This window comes from Lissotriton helveticus, chromosome 6 (genome assembly GCF_964261635.1).
Source record: "Lissotriton helveticus chromosome 6, aLisHel1.1, whole genome shotgun sequence".
Lineage (NCBI taxonomy): Eukaryota > Metazoa > Chordata > Amphibia > Caudata > Salamandridae > Lissotriton > Lissotriton helveticus.
The window spans coordinates 710,787,152-710,804,045 of NC_136067.1; the positions used below are offsets into that span (position 1 = coordinate 710,787,152).

General features: G+C 42.4%; 1 protein-coding gene across 1 annotated transcript in view; it reads left to right on the top strand.

Annotated features, from left to right (window-relative positions):
• Nucleotides 1-16,894, top strand: part of ORC3 (origin recognition complex subunit 3) — a 308,070-nt gene that overhangs the window by 107,606 nt on the left and 183,570 nt on the right. The window contains exon 8 of the mRNA XM_078648189.1: nt 5,913-6,072. Coding sequence (XP_078504315.1) covers nt 5,913-6,072 — 160 coding nt within the window. The remainder of the gene's footprint in view (nt 1-5,912; nt 6,073-16,894) is intronic.

The window sequence follows — 16,894 nt, forward strand, 5'->3', positions numbered from 1 at the left end:
AGCATATGGAAGTGGGCAATTCAAAAGAACATTTTTCTCCTAGCAGAACACCTCCCAGGGAAGGACAATCAGATTGCCGACCTGCTCAGCAGGCACAGCCAACAAATACACAAATGGGAGATTCACCCCCAAGTTCTCCAACCATTCTTTGAGGAATGGGGTCACCCAGAGGTAGACCTCTTTGCCACAAATGAAAACTCCAAATGCCAGTAATTTGCCGCCAGATTCCCACATCCGTTGTCACTGGGCAATGCGATATGGATGAACTGGTCAGGCAGATTTGCGTATGCTTTTCCCCCAGCACCGTTGATCCCGCTGGTGGCACGCAAACTGCGACAACACTCACTCACCCTAATCCTGGTTGCTCCCACATGGGCGAGACAACCATGGTACACAACGTTCCTTGAACTTTCAGTAGTTCCTCATCAAAAACTATGCCTTGCTCCACATCTTCTAACTCGGAACCATGGAGAAATAAGACACCCAGATCCCAATCAGATGAACCTAGCGATCTGGCTCCTGAGGTCTTAGAGTTCGGATATCTTAACTTGCCCCCAGACTGCATGAACATCATTAGGGAGGCAAGGAAACCAACCAACCACACGAGCGTGCTATGCAGCAAATGGAAAAGATTTGTTATTTACTGCAACAATAACCAAATCAACCCATTAGACGCTTCCATACAAAACATTATATGCTACCTGCTGCATTTACGAAGATGTAACTTAGCATACTCTCCCATTCGACTACACCTCGCTGCTATAGCAGCATACCTTCAGAACCGGCAACACCTTTCGCTGTTCAGGGTACCAGCAATCAAAGCATTTATGGAGGGCTTGAAAAGAGTGATCCCTCCAAGACACTCTCCTTCCCCAGTCTGGAATCTAAATATAGTGCTTACCAGACTCATGGGACCCCCTTTCGAACCTCTACACTCATGCGAATTGCAATTCCTAACGTGGAAGGTCGCATTCTTAGTTGCCATCACCTCACTCAGAAGAGTGAGCGAATTGCAAGCACTGACAATTCAAGAACCCTTCATGCAGGTACATGCTAACAGGGTAGTTCTTCGCACAAACCCTAAATTCATGCCTAAAGTCGTAATCAACTTCCATGTTAATCAAGCAATTGAACTGCCGGTATTCTTTCAGAATCCACAATCAGTAGCTGAAAGAGCCCTGCACACACTAGACGTTCGAAGAGCTCTACTATTCTATGTGGACAGGACTAAATCCTTTAGGAAAACAAAACAACTGTTTGTTGCTTTTGCACCACAGCACAAGGGAAATCCTATTTCAAAGTCAGGAATAGCCAGATGGACAGTTAAATGCATTCAAATATGTTATCTAAAAGCTAAACGCACTGTAACAGTCCACCCCAGAGCACACTCTACACGGAAAATGCGGGCATCCATGGCTTTCCTAGGAAATATTCCCCTCGAAGACATCTGTAAGGCAGCCACACGGTCCACCATACACACTTTCACTAAACACTACTGTGTAGACGTGCAAGCAAAACAGCAAGCTGCTGTAGGCCAGGCTGTCCTTAAAACTCTTTTCCAAACTGCTGCAGCTGGCACAGGTGGCCACCGCTAGAGGAGATACTGCTATTCAGTCTATGCACAGATATGAATTCAGCAGCCCACATGCCTCGAACAGAATATGCTACTTACCAGTATGCATCTGTTCTTGGCATGTAGGGCTGCTGACATTCATATCGCCCGCCCTCCTCCCAGGCGCCTGTCGCAGCTGCAGCATTATCTCTAGCATGGACATCTCTTACTTTCCTATCTCCACCTCTGCCACAATGGCGAAAAACAATCTGAGCATGGAAAGGATGCCCATGCGCACTGTAGTCCAGGGGAGGAGTCACCTATCTCGTGATACTTCGAAGACTCTTCCAGGACAACAAACTGCAATCATCCAGACCCAACACTAGGCGGCGATCTATGCACAGATATGAATGTCAGCAGCCCTACATGCCAAGAACAGATGCATACTGGTAAGTAGCATATTCCTTACGGCAATCCCAGTGTTAACCTATGATGGAGATAGGCCTTAAAGTAGTAAAAAATTAATTTAACCGTTTTTCACTAGCAGAACATTTAAAAGTTAAAAGTATATGTCCCACCTTGTAAATACATTGCAGCCTGCCGACCTTAGGGGTCACGTATATGTAATAAGATGGAAGGTTTTGGCCAGCAAGAAGGCTAGCTTGGCAAGTCGAATTGGAAGTTTAAAACTGCACACACAGGCTCTGCAGTGGCAGACCTAAGGCTTGTTTAAAGGGCTACTGAAGTAGGTGGCATAATCAGTGCTGCAGGCCCACTAGTAGCTTTTAATGTACATGCCCTGAGCACATACAGTGCACTTTGCTAGGTACTTATAAATAAAGTAAATATTACAATTGTAGATAAACCAATGTTACAACGTTTCGAGTACAAAGCACATGCACTTTAGGACGGGTTAGTAGTGGTAAAGTGCCCAGAATCCTAAAGCCAGCAAAAATGAAGTCCTCAAAACAGGCAGTCAGAAGACAAAATGTCTGGGGAAACCATGTTAATGATGCCAGGTCTAACAGGCGGGAATGAATAACCCAGTTCAATCGAATCAAATGCCTATTCGGCGTCTAGAGATAGTATTTCTCTGGTATCTCCTACATCATTTAATCTCTCTATCCAGTTTTGAATGCATCTAAGATTCAGCAGGCTAGAGGGTCCCTGCGGGAATCCCGATTGGTTAGGATGGATAAGCTCAGGCACCACAGCAAGGAATCTATTTGGGGCACCTTAGCCAGGACGTTGGCTTCTATAGTTAACAGTGGTGTGGGGCAGTAAGAGGCCCATTCTTCCTTTTCCTACCTTTCCTTGTGAGTGACAAGTATTGTGGCATGTCAGACGTCCTCTGAGAGTTGCCCTAGGTCCTTTGCTCTATGAACATGTTCAGCATATGTTCCTTTGTCACTGACCGTACCCTTTTGAACAGTTCTGGTAGGGGTTTGGGCCCTGGGACATTGTCTGTTTGCATCTGGACAATTGCCTCTTCTCCTTGTGTGATTGATATTTGTTTGTCCAGTTTGTATCACATCTCTGCAGATACTCTCTGTATTTCCATATATCACAGTAAGTCAGTACGCATGCTCCTCTCACGACCCTCTACCTTCCTGTATAGCCCCTCGTAGTGCACAGCGAAAGTATGAGAAATGTTCACCTTCTCCACCCACAGAAGCCCTTCCTCCCTTTTTGCTCAGCCACACCACTGGGAACATGGTGTCACTCAGCACCAAAAAAAACTTTGATACTTTCATTGCAATATGTGTTACAGTGCTTGAAAATTGGCCTACGGTATACACAAATGGCACTACTTTTTTACGTAAGACTTCTAGCAAGAGTAAAAAAGTAATATATCAGATGAGTGGGAACTAGTAAGAGACAGGGTTGCCCTTATCCCCATGTTATCCACATTAGTCACAGCACTGCTTACTGCGCAAGCTCAGACTTCATCGAGAGAGCAGCTGTAGAGAGCTAATTGGAAACACAGGTAGCCTCATTATGCACAGAGGGCGTGCTTGTTTATGTGCAAGACCCTGTAGAGCAGGGTCTCCAACATTTGCTGTAGTGAGAGCTACTTCTGATCAGGGGAAATCATTGAGAACTACTGAAGGCCAAGCAAATTGCGCATTGTTACCAGAGACCCTCACGTCCAGCTCCATTGACTAAGCCTAATGTCCATAGAACTAGATACTATGGTTTGAACAAAAGACTTTGGCTCGGGACACTATGACAGAACTGCCATGTGTGTAAGTGAGAGTGCAGTCTTTGCAGATGTATGAACATGTCAGTGTATGAATGGGAAAAATGTGTATGAGTGACTGAGATCCTATGTCATATGTACCTGTGGCATTGGAATACCTTCCGTCATATGTGGCACTGATACATGCATTTTTTACTGAAAATAATTTGTATTGAATTCCTCCTTTTTCAAACACCAACCACCAGCTCTCGCCCCACCCCACGTCCCCCACAGCTGGTGACATACCCAAAAAAAAAAACTAATTCATAAAAAAAATCACAAATAATCTATAGTGTATATTGTCACATAAAATGTCATTATTATAAACACGATCCTGGGAAGAAACAGCCAACCTGCCCCCTCCTGAAAGTGCACAGTCCAGAGCAAGCCATATATAAGAGATTATCTTACTGAAACCTACCAACCCACTTGGAAACAGGGGCCCAGAGTCTCATGTCCTTTCGTCGTGCACTACTACCTTTCTGCATGTATATTGCCTTTTCTAATTGGTAGACTGCCAAAAACCTAGCCAGCTATTGTTGAAACCCAGGCACCATTACATGTATAGCACAAACACATAACCATTTTTTTCAACGAGAGAAACTTAAAGTGCAGAAAACGTTCTGCAAAAATGTTCATGCTATGGAACGGTATTCTGCACTTTACATTTCTCCCACTTAAAATAATGGCTACATTTTTCAGTTATAAATATGGCACCTTTTCTATAAGCCACTGGGAGCAAGGTGCCTGCAGTGTGTAAATGCAACACTTTGAATTGGGAGAAAATTAAACTGAAGAGTTAACTTTGTTTATATGGATTCCATAATGCTCATCCTTTACAATTAATCCCATTTCCAAGTGTCACATTCACAAACAACAGGAATCTTGTTCCCAATGCCCTGTAGACAAGGTGTCATATTTATAATCGAAAAATACAGCCATTTGTTTAAATGGGAAGAATTTAAAGGGAAGAAACATGCTTCATTTAACATTGATGCAATTTGCTTAATTGAAAGTGGAGAAAAACATTAAGACTTCATGTTTTATAGAAATATATTTTCTTCACTTTAAATTTCTTGCATTTCAAAAAAGAGGACTCAATTTTCAGTTATAAATATTGTACATTATCTGCTGGCTACTGGGAGCATAAGGCGTGCTGTTTGTAAATGCAACACTTTGAAATAGGAGAATTTTTTATTTTGTATTTATCAATTTATTAACAATGCACAAAAACGTAAGATACATTAATATGCTGTTAAAAAATCTCTGGTCCATAATCGTAGTACACCAGGCACATTAGAAAAACATCATCTACTCCGTTATAGTTCTAGTCAGTTATACTATAGGTTACTTATCCCCTACTCTACTAACCCTTTGCCCTGCATCTGACGGTTAGTTCCCGTACACCAGCTAATGTTGTCTCCCCCTGTGATTCCTATAGTACCTCCCTGTTGTTCAGACACCTTACCCCGAGTTCTGTCCCCCTGGACTGTGTTGTGTATCGCGTTCCTCCTGCTGACGGAGGTATTCCCTTAAAGGCTGCCATATGTCCTTAGGGCGGGGTGTAGGTGGTTGTAATTTGGGGGATAAATCACACGTGGTGTCGCAATATGACATGCTCTTGAGCCAGTGAAATTGGAGAAATTTAACATGAAGAGCTAACTTAATCATTAAGTTAACTTTTCATTTTAATGTTCTACCATTTAAAAACATTTATAAACATCATTTTGTTCTCACACTCCCATGAGAGCGTTTTTCTCTGTCCGTGCTTGTTTTTGTTGATTATGGAGGAACAGAGGTGCATCTTATTGTGAGTAGAGTAATGAAGTGTATGTCGCATAGAAGAATCTTGACTTGTTACTATTGATTCTGATGACCATGTTCTGCTCCATTTTAATAGAGCTTGTCACTAATGAATGGAGCACTTACATAGACAAGCCTCATTAGAAGAAGCTTTAACTTCAGCCTCAGTACCTTAGGTAGGGATTTTTAACAACCGAAGCAGGGTTGCCTTTTCCATCAGTAAATTCAACATCATTGCTATTGGGGATCTTGGTTATTGAATGCATCTTTCCACGATAAAAGATTAATGTGTCTTTATTTTCTGTTTGTATGCTCTAGTCAGTACATTCATGCTCTGCCGCTGATCCTCGTCTTTGGAATTGCTACCTCGCCTATGATCATCCACAGACTGCTTTCTCACTCTGTTTGCTCGTTGCTGTGCATAGAATTGTTCCAGTCCCTCTCATGCACAGAGCACTTGGCAACAGTGGTTGACAAGGTAATATTCTTTAGGAAGATTTTTGTTCTGTGGCATATAGATTGAATGCGCTTTGCTGTACAGATGTTAGGATGTGACATGCTAGTTGCAATGTCCTGTTGGTTTGACATAACGAATGGTCCAGTGAGTGCAAAATTAACAACACAAATCTAGTTAATGTGCTAGCTTCGGATGACTCAAAGAGTAGAACCAGTATGATCAATTTCTGTTTTATTGTTTAAACAAGTACACCTTATAGATGTATTTTGCTTCTAAATCATTTCTAAAAGACTCATTTATCCTGCATAATAACACATGAAAAAGCCCGTTCTTACAACTGTGTGAAGTATGATCAAAATTAATGTCGATATGGCCAGATCGCATCATTTTTGCTTTTACCTCAGACAAAACTTGTAAATTCGTACCAGGATTTGGCAATTTTCTGAACTTTGGCATTTTGCTATGATTAAAACAGAAATTACATAATTGTATTTGCTACTCAAAGATAATAAGGGAATTCCAAAACACCCAGTCCAGTTGCAATAAAAAGAAAAGTCCCACTTGCATGTGTGTTGGTGTATTCATGTTGTGGTATTATGTGTTGGTCTGTGTTATAGTCTGCAGGAATTTTAATAAAATATTGTTTGGTAAGAGCCAAATTTGGAAAGCGTGGAGTAGCTCCTGATAGCAGCTTCAATTGTGACAGCCAGGCTCCTTTTAGGTATACCGTATCATCCTGTTATGCTTATTTCAGTGCCTTCATATGTATATAATCTTCATCCCCATATATATTCGCCTGCCAAATCACACACAATGCCTCTTGCTGCTCCCTATGGTAGTTCTGGTGTGGGCAGGATTTACATCTGCCAAATAGTCAGTGTCGCGTAGCCCACAAACAATCCACTAGTGTTCAATGCTGTTAAAATTATTCATTTGAATGTTACAACACTCCAGACTCCCTGCATGTTTCGGAGACCGCTCTCTCCTTGCTCACGGGTCAGTAGGTGGACACTTGGGGCATCAATTATTACACTTCCCTACCCACGTTGAACAGTGAAAGAGGACTCCAAGCATGTAGAGCAACACATTATGCTGGTAAACACGAGCACCATTTTAACATATAATCAAATATAACATGCAGTCTTCTTTCATTGCGTCTAATGTTATCTACCCCACATGGTCAAAGGAAACGGAGTACAAATAAATAAAACATTTTGATCACACAGTGTATCAAAAGATCTTACATGTGATCGTAGTATGTCGGAAAAACATTACATGTAATGATATCCTTCATGTTGAGCTCAGACATTTAAGGGACTTCCATAGTGTGCTGCGTTATGGCCACTCTGCCCGTGGGATAGTTGAAAGGAAGAAGAATTGTCACTCAGTGGGCATGCATAAGTAAGTAAATTGATCAGTTTAAACAAATTGTGCGCTAACAAAAATTCATAACACATAAAGAAATGCTTTGTGTGCGCTGCCGCCATTTTGACAAATTAAGTGCATGATTGTCCCATTACATGTGGTGAAACATTAAGAAAAAAGCAAAATCAATTATTCAAAGATTCTGCACACACAAATGTAGATCTTAAATATGATAATATTTCAAGAATATATACCATTAGGTGTTATCCAAACATCTTATATCTTTTGTCCACAATAAAGGAAATACAAATCCACTAAACACAGAGTAAGTGACCCTCTGCTTGGGAAAGAAAGGGGGATTGTGCCCCAGTGGGCATGCACAGAAAAAATATTCAATATATATCTATGTGGCCCTTAATGTTGTGCATATTTTATACACGAGAGAAACAACAGTGTCACGTCAATCTCTAGTGGTACATTGCGACAAGGTAATGTAACAAACATTCCAGCACGGAACCGTGGCCTCACAATGAAAAAAATTGGCAGAGAGGTTTGTGCAGAGGTTATCATACCATATCATTATCATTCACATGTGTGCGTGATGAGGTGCCCCAGTGGGCCGTAGTCCTTTCTCCTCCATTGCACCAATTGAAGGCTTATGGCCTAATGTAGTTTGAAATATAATCCTGTTTCACTGCCATTGTGCAGTTAGATGCCTTACTGTTTATAATTAGACCTTTATCAGTGTTCTAGGTTCCATTTGATAAAAAATAGCAACTTTACTCATCAGTGTTAGCTGTTATTTTATCCAGAATGTAGAATTTAGGTAGACCGGTATTACTGGATTGTTCAGTAAAAAGTGTCTGGCCACTGGATGTTTTTAGGTCTCGCCTGAGCCAGCGCGCATGCTCTGCTCTGCGAGGCTTCTAGTAAGGACTTTCAACTCGGACCACACACTCGTGGGGGGGCCTTTTTTTTTGTTGATCACAAGCTATTGGCGTTTGCGTGCGTCTGTCTTAGAAAGACATCACACGATTGGCCAAAGGCGGGTGCATGTCGCGCCTTCTCTCTCTCCTGGCCTAGGGAGCTCGGGAGCGAGCAGCAGCGCGGCCGGGTGCCAGCTGCATACCTCACATTCCTTGCAGTGCGCGCACACCGCTCTTGTTTTTATTGCTGGGATTGGAGTTCCTGCGGCACGATTCGGATGTGTAAACATCAACAACTATTTAGCTGTTTTGTCGCCATAAAATATAAAGCATTCAGTCATTTAGAATGATATCCGTTAAGCGATCTGTTGTAGCGCTGTTGGAAACACCCAGGCACCTTTACCCAGTTCCATCAGCAACGTAATACTGTCAATGAGGCGCGTCGACGACCCCGGGAGGGAAATGAACACATTATGTGCTTGGTTCCTGACTTCATTTCTTGCAGCAAAATACTGTCATACAACTGAGAATCACAGGCTGTGCTGCGCGATCTTTTAAGCAGCTGCTTTTTGTTCTATTTTGTGAATTATCCGTTCCAGTTTGCTATCAGGCATGCACGTGATTAATCGCAGAGGACAACATTCATATAGCGCTTCCTACCCAACTGCAGGGCGGCAAAGCGCACTCTCTGACTGCTTGCATACCACATTTTGGCAGAGTGTGTAATTATCATGAAAACACAACCACGCGAAGAGGGCTGGGTGTTTTATCTGACTTTTGTGTTATTGCTGAGAAAATGTATGCATTTTCGAAGCCACCTTAGGCTTAGAATGCATAACTAGTTTTAGGAGTAACATTTTAAGAAACTTGAAGGTCACCGACATTACACAGCTTGGTTTTTTATGGGCATTGTTTAAATTCCTTCTGAACTGTAAGGTGCTGCGCTACCCGTCTCCAAAGGTTTTGGTGAAGCGTGGAGGCCTCGCTGTCTGTGTCTGCACCGAGTGAGCTAGCAACGCCTCTGGGCACTGGGTGCGAGCATTAGATAATATCCTCCTTTATAGACACATCTCTGCCTCCTCCCCCCCCCCTTTCAAGGCCTCACATGTTTTACCACAGAACCATAAGGTGCCACCACATCAGGTGCCGAACTCAAGGGGGGCTAAATACTTATAAGGTCCCAAAGGCGAGACCTATTGGCTATGCCAATACTTGTTATTTATGTTGGTGATGGCCCTCATGTGTTCCAAGGTTCCAACCTTGGCTTTATGTATAGTACTGCCTATGTAAAATGTATTTCATGGACATTTTAGGCAGTACACACAATAATCCGAATTGCACGTTAAGGATATTTGCCTTAGGAAACGGCTGGTAATAACATTTTACACGCTTGCAGCTACCACCCAACTAGTCTAAAATGGAGCATTCCATTTGGCCATCTACTTAGCGTTAAAAGGAATTGCTCCAATGAGGAATCCCTTGGAGCAGATTGCAGTCTCATAATTGACCGATTCCGGGAAAATGTGTATCCTAATAGGGTTCTCAAAAAAGCACAGGAAAGAGCGACCGCCCTACAAAGAGAAAATGTAATAATATGCAAGGTAATCGAATAAGATTTATCACGGATTACAACTGCAAATCTAGAGCTATCAAGCAACTGATGGGCAAACACGTGTGTGTCTTGAGAGCTGACTCAGTGGTTAAAACCATCATAGGGCCCCACACAGGCATTACTTGCAGAAGGGCAAAATAACTAAAAGACCTCTCGCACATTGTCCCTTTCAGAGATCTACGCAGGAGGGGTGGCTAAAAAATACTGAAGGTTTCCACAAATGTGGTGGATATAAGGCCTTTAAACACAGCAGTAATCATAAGTCTTATATGTTTCCAATGGGAGAGAAATGATGATCACATAATTCATTACCTGCACTACGGACTATTATGTCTGTATCCTGGGGTGTCCTTGTAAACTGTGGCACGTGGTAAGCACAATCTTCCCACTCAAAAGGAGAATTTTGGAACATCTGCATGCCATAAAAAACAATGATATTAACAGAAAAACACCAGAGCACATCACATATGGGTAACTTTCATCCTTTGTGCAATCTGCACTCTTCTTTAATCAATGTTCTTAAAACAGAATATTCAATCCATGAGAGTCACGTGGCATAGATCAGTCAGAATTTATTCTTTTGAAAATACAATGTTCCATAGCCGACGTGAATTTCGCCCTATGCGGGCTTCCTCAAGGCTTCCTCACGATGTATTGAGCACTTTATTTATATCTGAGAATGTGATTTTCCAAAAATTCAAGTTTCCAATATCCAAAATACTTCGTATAAGATTCACATTAGATTCTCAGCAGCCATTCGTGCATATAGTATGTAAACATCCAAGTCCTCTGTAATCTGTTAATGTGATATCTGTTGCACTCATTGTGGATACAGAGCTTGACGCCCGAGGTGGATGAGCGTTGGACACCAAAGTTGCACTCAATACTTGATGTTTGTATATTGTTGCTGAATTATTACAATAAGGAGACAGTTTTGACGTGCAGGTCATTAATAGCAAATCCACCTTGTCTTGTATGTTGTATAAAAAACATCGATGTAACCTAACCTGTTGCCAGACACTCCCAACTCAAACATGTTAATAACCCGGATCTCCGATTATCAGTATTCTGTATGCTCACTCCTTGTTTCTCAATGTTTAATTTTGTATGGATCATGTTTATCGCCCTGTGCTGTCCAGGTAAGTGCAATGTCTCATAATGCACCTCAATGTACAAATTGTTCATGCTTGCTGTTAGTTCAAAATATTAAAATCTAACCAACCAAAAGGAGAGGGACTAGAAACTACTGAAGGTCCAGCACACCTGTGCTCCTATCTTAAAGTACTCTAAAAAATAATGTTTACCCTGTGTCCCTCAGAACCTGGATCTGCATGATATGGGCTACAATGTGATCTGTTGGGTAACTCAATTGCTTCGCTAAATCTAACAATTTGTCAAGAAGTGTCACGCAGATCCATCTTGTAGCTGAGCCATTCTGTAATTAATACATGAAACATGTGTTGTATGCTGCTTGTGTGCTACTTGGCACACAAGCTTCTTAGAACTTGGAATGTTTATCCATGTTCGAGAGGTAAGATTCTGTATGAGTCAGTTGGAGCTTGACTGCGCACTTGGCCAGTCTGTGGATGTTAAGCTGTTCCTATCTTTCCTAAATAAATCCTTATCCTGAAACCAACCTGATTGCGAACATTACATCTTTCCAACACATTGGCGACAGTGGGAGTAGCGTTCAGGAAGGCTGGATACTGGAAGGAATGGCATTCACCTTGTGCTTCATGTGAAGTAAGGAATTTGTTTAATTAAAATCGTGCCAGAGAGCACCAGCGGCTGTTTTTTAGGGCTCGCCTGCTGGGCGCATGCGCCTAGCTGGCGAAGCTCTATAGGGCCCTAAACAGACTTTACCCAACTTGGCGATTTGGTGCTGTGCCCGTGGCTTTTAGGTCAATGCGCTTGCGCATTGACCTAAAAAGCGCGTGCACATCACCAAATCGCCGTCTGTTCCCTCTGCCGCACTCCTCCCACACCTTTGAAGTGAAGCTTAGCTTCACTTCAAATTAGGGCTCGCCTGCTGGGCGCATGCGCCTAGCTGGCGAAGCTCTATAGGGGCCTAAACAGACTTTACCCAACTTGGCGATTTGGTGCTGTGCCCGTGGCTTTTAGGTCAATGCGCTTGCGCATTGACCTAAAATGCTCGTGCACATCACCAAATCGCCGTCTGTTCCCTCTGCCGCACTCCTCCCACACCTTTGAAGTGAAGCTTAGCTTCACTTCAAAGGCCCCTGCTGCTTAACACCCTCTCCCCGCTCCGCCCCTGCTAACTGCGTGTGTTTGAGTAAATGTCACCGAAGGCTTATTGCAATCCGTTTGGCGTTTAGGACTGAGGGAGTGAAACCGTGATTATGCAAGTCTGAATGGAATGCATTATCGCCGTCAGGTTTTGTATGGTGATGCTTCACAAACGGTGCTTGTTTCCCACGCTGTAGCCTGTGTCTGTAACAAGAGACTTTCGTGGACTCTGGCTAGTTTTCTCTTATCTTTACTTCACAATGTCTTGCTCAGCTTGTTTACGCTTCATTAGCGTGTGCTGGAATCCTTTCTGAAGTGTAGAATTTTACACCGAAACTTACACTACAGCAGACTTTGAGCCTGCTCTCTTCCCCATAACATATGTTTATGTATTTTATGTAATTAACACAGTTACAAACCTCGTGAAAGCAATTTTGTAAACAAAAAAAAACGAAGTTTTAAGTTTAATTTAACAAATTGATTCTGTTTCAATTTAAAGCTACAAACATGGTTGGTGTGTAGCTGCAAACATGTAGGTATAGCCGTTTTGGTACTGGTTAATTTGTAACTTGCGTTACACAGAGTTGATCATCTGAATTTTAATAGGGCCTCCGCTACTGCCGCTTTAACACTTTAATTTCTAAGAGAAGAGATGCATGCGTTTTAATTATGCGGTAGCTTCACACAGGGTGTTTTCTGTTTAGCTTGCACAACATAAAGCATATAAACTGTAGAAATAAGGGTGGGATGTTGTTAAAGGGTGAAAGTGGCACCGTACGAGTTTGGCAAATATTTTTTATTGTTTAGTTGTAGTTATTCATCTTTTATTGTGGACGAAGTACTGTTAATTTTGATACATGTAATAAATACATTTGAACGCAAGTGGTGCTATGCTATGAAATTATTTTGTATGTAGATGGGAATAATTAGCTATTGCCGCCCTGTTAGTGCTTGTGAATGGTTTATGCACAACTTATACTTTGAAAACGATATGTGTTTACGGGTTTTGCATTGCGATCTTTAGCATACAGACAAGGCACCGTAAATTTGTCATTTTTAATGTGCATAATTTAGTCAACCCGACCATATATTTGGGTGGTCGTCAGCCATATAATTTCAGTGGCTTTACAGATATATTGATGTTTGGAATATACACAAATGGACATCAGGATTTATGTTGCAAAGCTACTGTTACAGGTAAGTAATGTGCTTTTGAAGACAGGCATGTGGAGTAGTTAATGAAGGAGGAGTGCAATGGTGCTAGTGACCCGGTCCCCCCACCGCATTAACCGTGTACAGAGTTTTCTCCAACAACCTTTTGGTCAGATGCTAGTCGTGCTGTATGTACACACCCTGCCTAAAGCTCGCCATCCCAGAAACAGACCACAGTCCTTGTATTTGCTTTCTATTCAGCGGCTGTACTTTGTGCTTCCTTGTGGTGCCCACAGGGCTTATGCTGTGGAGATATAAGGGTAATAGGGCTTGCCATGTACACCTAACAGCCTACTGCATCCTAAAGTGGGGAGGCCAAACATGTACTTTTCTTTGCTATATGTGAGTTTTTTTTGTCTTATATGTGCTTTATGCTCACCATTTGTGCTTTTAAAGTGCTTCTTGTGCATTCTTTGGAATCCGAATGTGTCCTTTTCAGGCCACACAAACCTTCTTTACCTATATACGAGTCTTTTGGACGTAACGTTTGGCTTTTACACTTCACTGTGTATTGTGCCTTTGTTCACGATATCTGCTTTTAATGTTTTAGGCGTGCCCTTTAAACTTGATATGTGGCTTTTAGTTTCGTAAACCTTTTAGTTACATTGCTCAGTAAACACGTAGCTACTGCTGCCTTCGTAAGGCTTAATTTGCAAATAATGAAGTGGCGGTGTTTCATGAGGCAGCCGCTTCACAATATGATTTTTTGGGGGGGGGAAATGTACCTGAAAGAAGAGTATATGGACTAAACTTTAATAGGATTTTAGCGGCAGCTGTTTTCAGTAAATTTGACTTTTTGGGGCACATAATTTCGTCAACCCGTCCTCGCTCCATCTACCGTCCTCGCTCCATCTACCGTCCTCGCTCCATCTACCGTCCTCGCTCCATCTACCGTCCTCGCTCCATCTACCGTCCTCGCTCCATCTACCGTCCTCGCTCCAGCTATCGCCCTCGCCCTATCTATCGCCCTCGCCCTATCTATCGTCCTCGCCCTATCTATCGTCCTCACTCTAGCTATCGCCCTATCTATCGTCCTCGCCCTATCTATCGTCCTCGCCCTATCTATCGTCCTCGCCCTATCTATCGTCCTCGCCCTATCTATCGTCCTCGCCCTATCTATCGTCCTATCTATCGTCCTCGCCCTATCTATCGTCCTCGCCCTATCTATCGTCCTCGCCCTATCTATCGTCCTCGCCCTATCTATCGTCCTCACTCTAGCTATCGCCCTATCTATCGCCCTCGCCCTATCTATCGCCCTCGCCCTATCTATCGCCCTCGCCCTATCTATCGCCCTCGCCCTATCTATCGCCCTCGCCCTATCTATCGCCCTCGCCCTATCTATCGCCCTCGCCCTATCTATCGTCCTCACTCTAGCTATCGCCCTATCTATCGTCCTCGCCCTATCTATCGTCCTCGCCCTATCTATCGTCCTCGCCCTATCTATCGTCCTCGCCCTATCTATCGTCCTCGCCCTATCTATCGTCCTCGCCCTATCTATCGTCCTCGCCCTATCTATCGCCCTCGCCCTATCTATCGCCCTCGCCCTATCTATCGCCCTCGCCCTATCTATCGCCCTCGCCCTCGCCCTATTTATCGCCCTTGCCCTAATTATCGCCCTCGCTCTATCAATCGCCCTATCTATCGTCCTCGCCCTGTCTATCGTCCTCGCCCTATCTATCGTCCTCGCCCTATCTATCGTCCTCGCCCTATCTATCGTCCTCGCCCTATCTATCGTCCTCGCCCTATCTATCGTCCTCGCCCTATCTATCATCCTCGCCCTATCTATCGTCCTCACTCTAGCTATCGCCCTATCGATCGCCCTCGCCCTATCTATCGCCCTATCTATCGCCCTCGCTCTATCGCCCTCGCTTTATCTATCGCCCTATCGCCCTCGCCCTATCTATCGCCCTCGCCCTATCTATCGCCCTCGCTCTATCTATCGCCCAATCTATCGCCCTCGCTCTATCTATCGCCCTCACTTCACAAAACTTATTTACAAAAGTTTAAGCTCTTGCCATTATAAATTACAATAACTTTCATTTAAGTATTAATTATTTAAAAAAAATAAAAGCCATTGTTATTTGTAAGATCAATACACCTAAGTCACGTAAATACAACACATATTGCATTACAAATGCTATAGGTGTCACATTTGAGAAAGTTGAACATATTGGCATTGTAAATGACAAAGCTATTAATTTCACTATTTTCAAAACCAACACATAAATTAAAAATTTGTCATTTACAATACCAATAGCTCAAACTTTCCTAATGCGAGACCTATTGCATTGCAAATGCTTGTTTCAGTTGTGCCTTGATAGCACCAGCGGCTGATGTACAAATTAAATCAGCAGTAAAATATCGTTAGTTGTAATATCGAGTATGAATACTCCTGCGGCAGTTTGTAATCCGTGCACTTGATGGCACCTGCGGCAGAGTTTTAAAAGCATAACTTCAATTTTGCGACATTATTTCAACAGCGATCTAAAATAATGCAAATTGCAGTTTTTAAAACGGTCACTTACTCGTTTTAAAAGGGCTCGAGCGACTCGCATTTCTTCGTGCGTAGTTAGAACGTTCCGAGTCTTCACCTTCATTATCCACGATCGTAACCATCGCAAGGCATTGTGGGAGTGACGTCATTACGCTGACTGACGTTTTCAACCATTTTGGATTGGGAAATTCCACATAATCGGCAAACTGCACGCATTTATCGTGTTTCACTTTGGAAAACATTAAGAAACCAAATACGCTCTTTACACAATAAGATAAAGAAGAGATAGTTTAATTCACAGTATAAGTGATTTATTGTTTGACATTTCGTCAAAGAATTTGTAAAAAAAAAAAAAAAAAAAGATTTTTTTTTTTTGAACAGGTTAAAACTTTTAATAAACTGTTTAATATTTTAATTAGTCTACAGCCATGGCCAACATTATGGTTCCACCACATTTTCTACCAGTTGCTGGGGATCCAAAAATGGATTGGGATTTGTGGTATCCCATGTTTTTAGCATATGTGAGTGTTCTAGAGGAGGATGGATGTTCTTCAAAAAGGAAATTAGATCTCTTACGTTTGGCCTTAGGTGGACAAGGCATTAAAGAATTGTCGGATTTGCCTCCTTTGGAAGACTCTGAGACTGAATCTGATGTGTTTGAAATTGCTGTCAAACAACTTACTATTAGATTTGGGAAAAAAGTTAACACTGTTATGGAACGTTTTAAATTTTATTCAAGAGCACAAAAAGATAACGAAACCATTGAGAATTATATATCTGCATTGCGTGCTTTAGCTGGATCCTGTGCATTCGACACTATCAACTATGAACAAGTTCTTAGGGATCAAATCATGATGAAAACTAAAAGCAAGAAAATACAGGAGAGATTGTGGTTAGGAACTGAAACCTCGCTTAAAGCTGTGGTTAATATAGCCAAAGGTATCGAACAATCGGAAAAGTTTGTGACTGAAATAAGAGGTCAGAGTC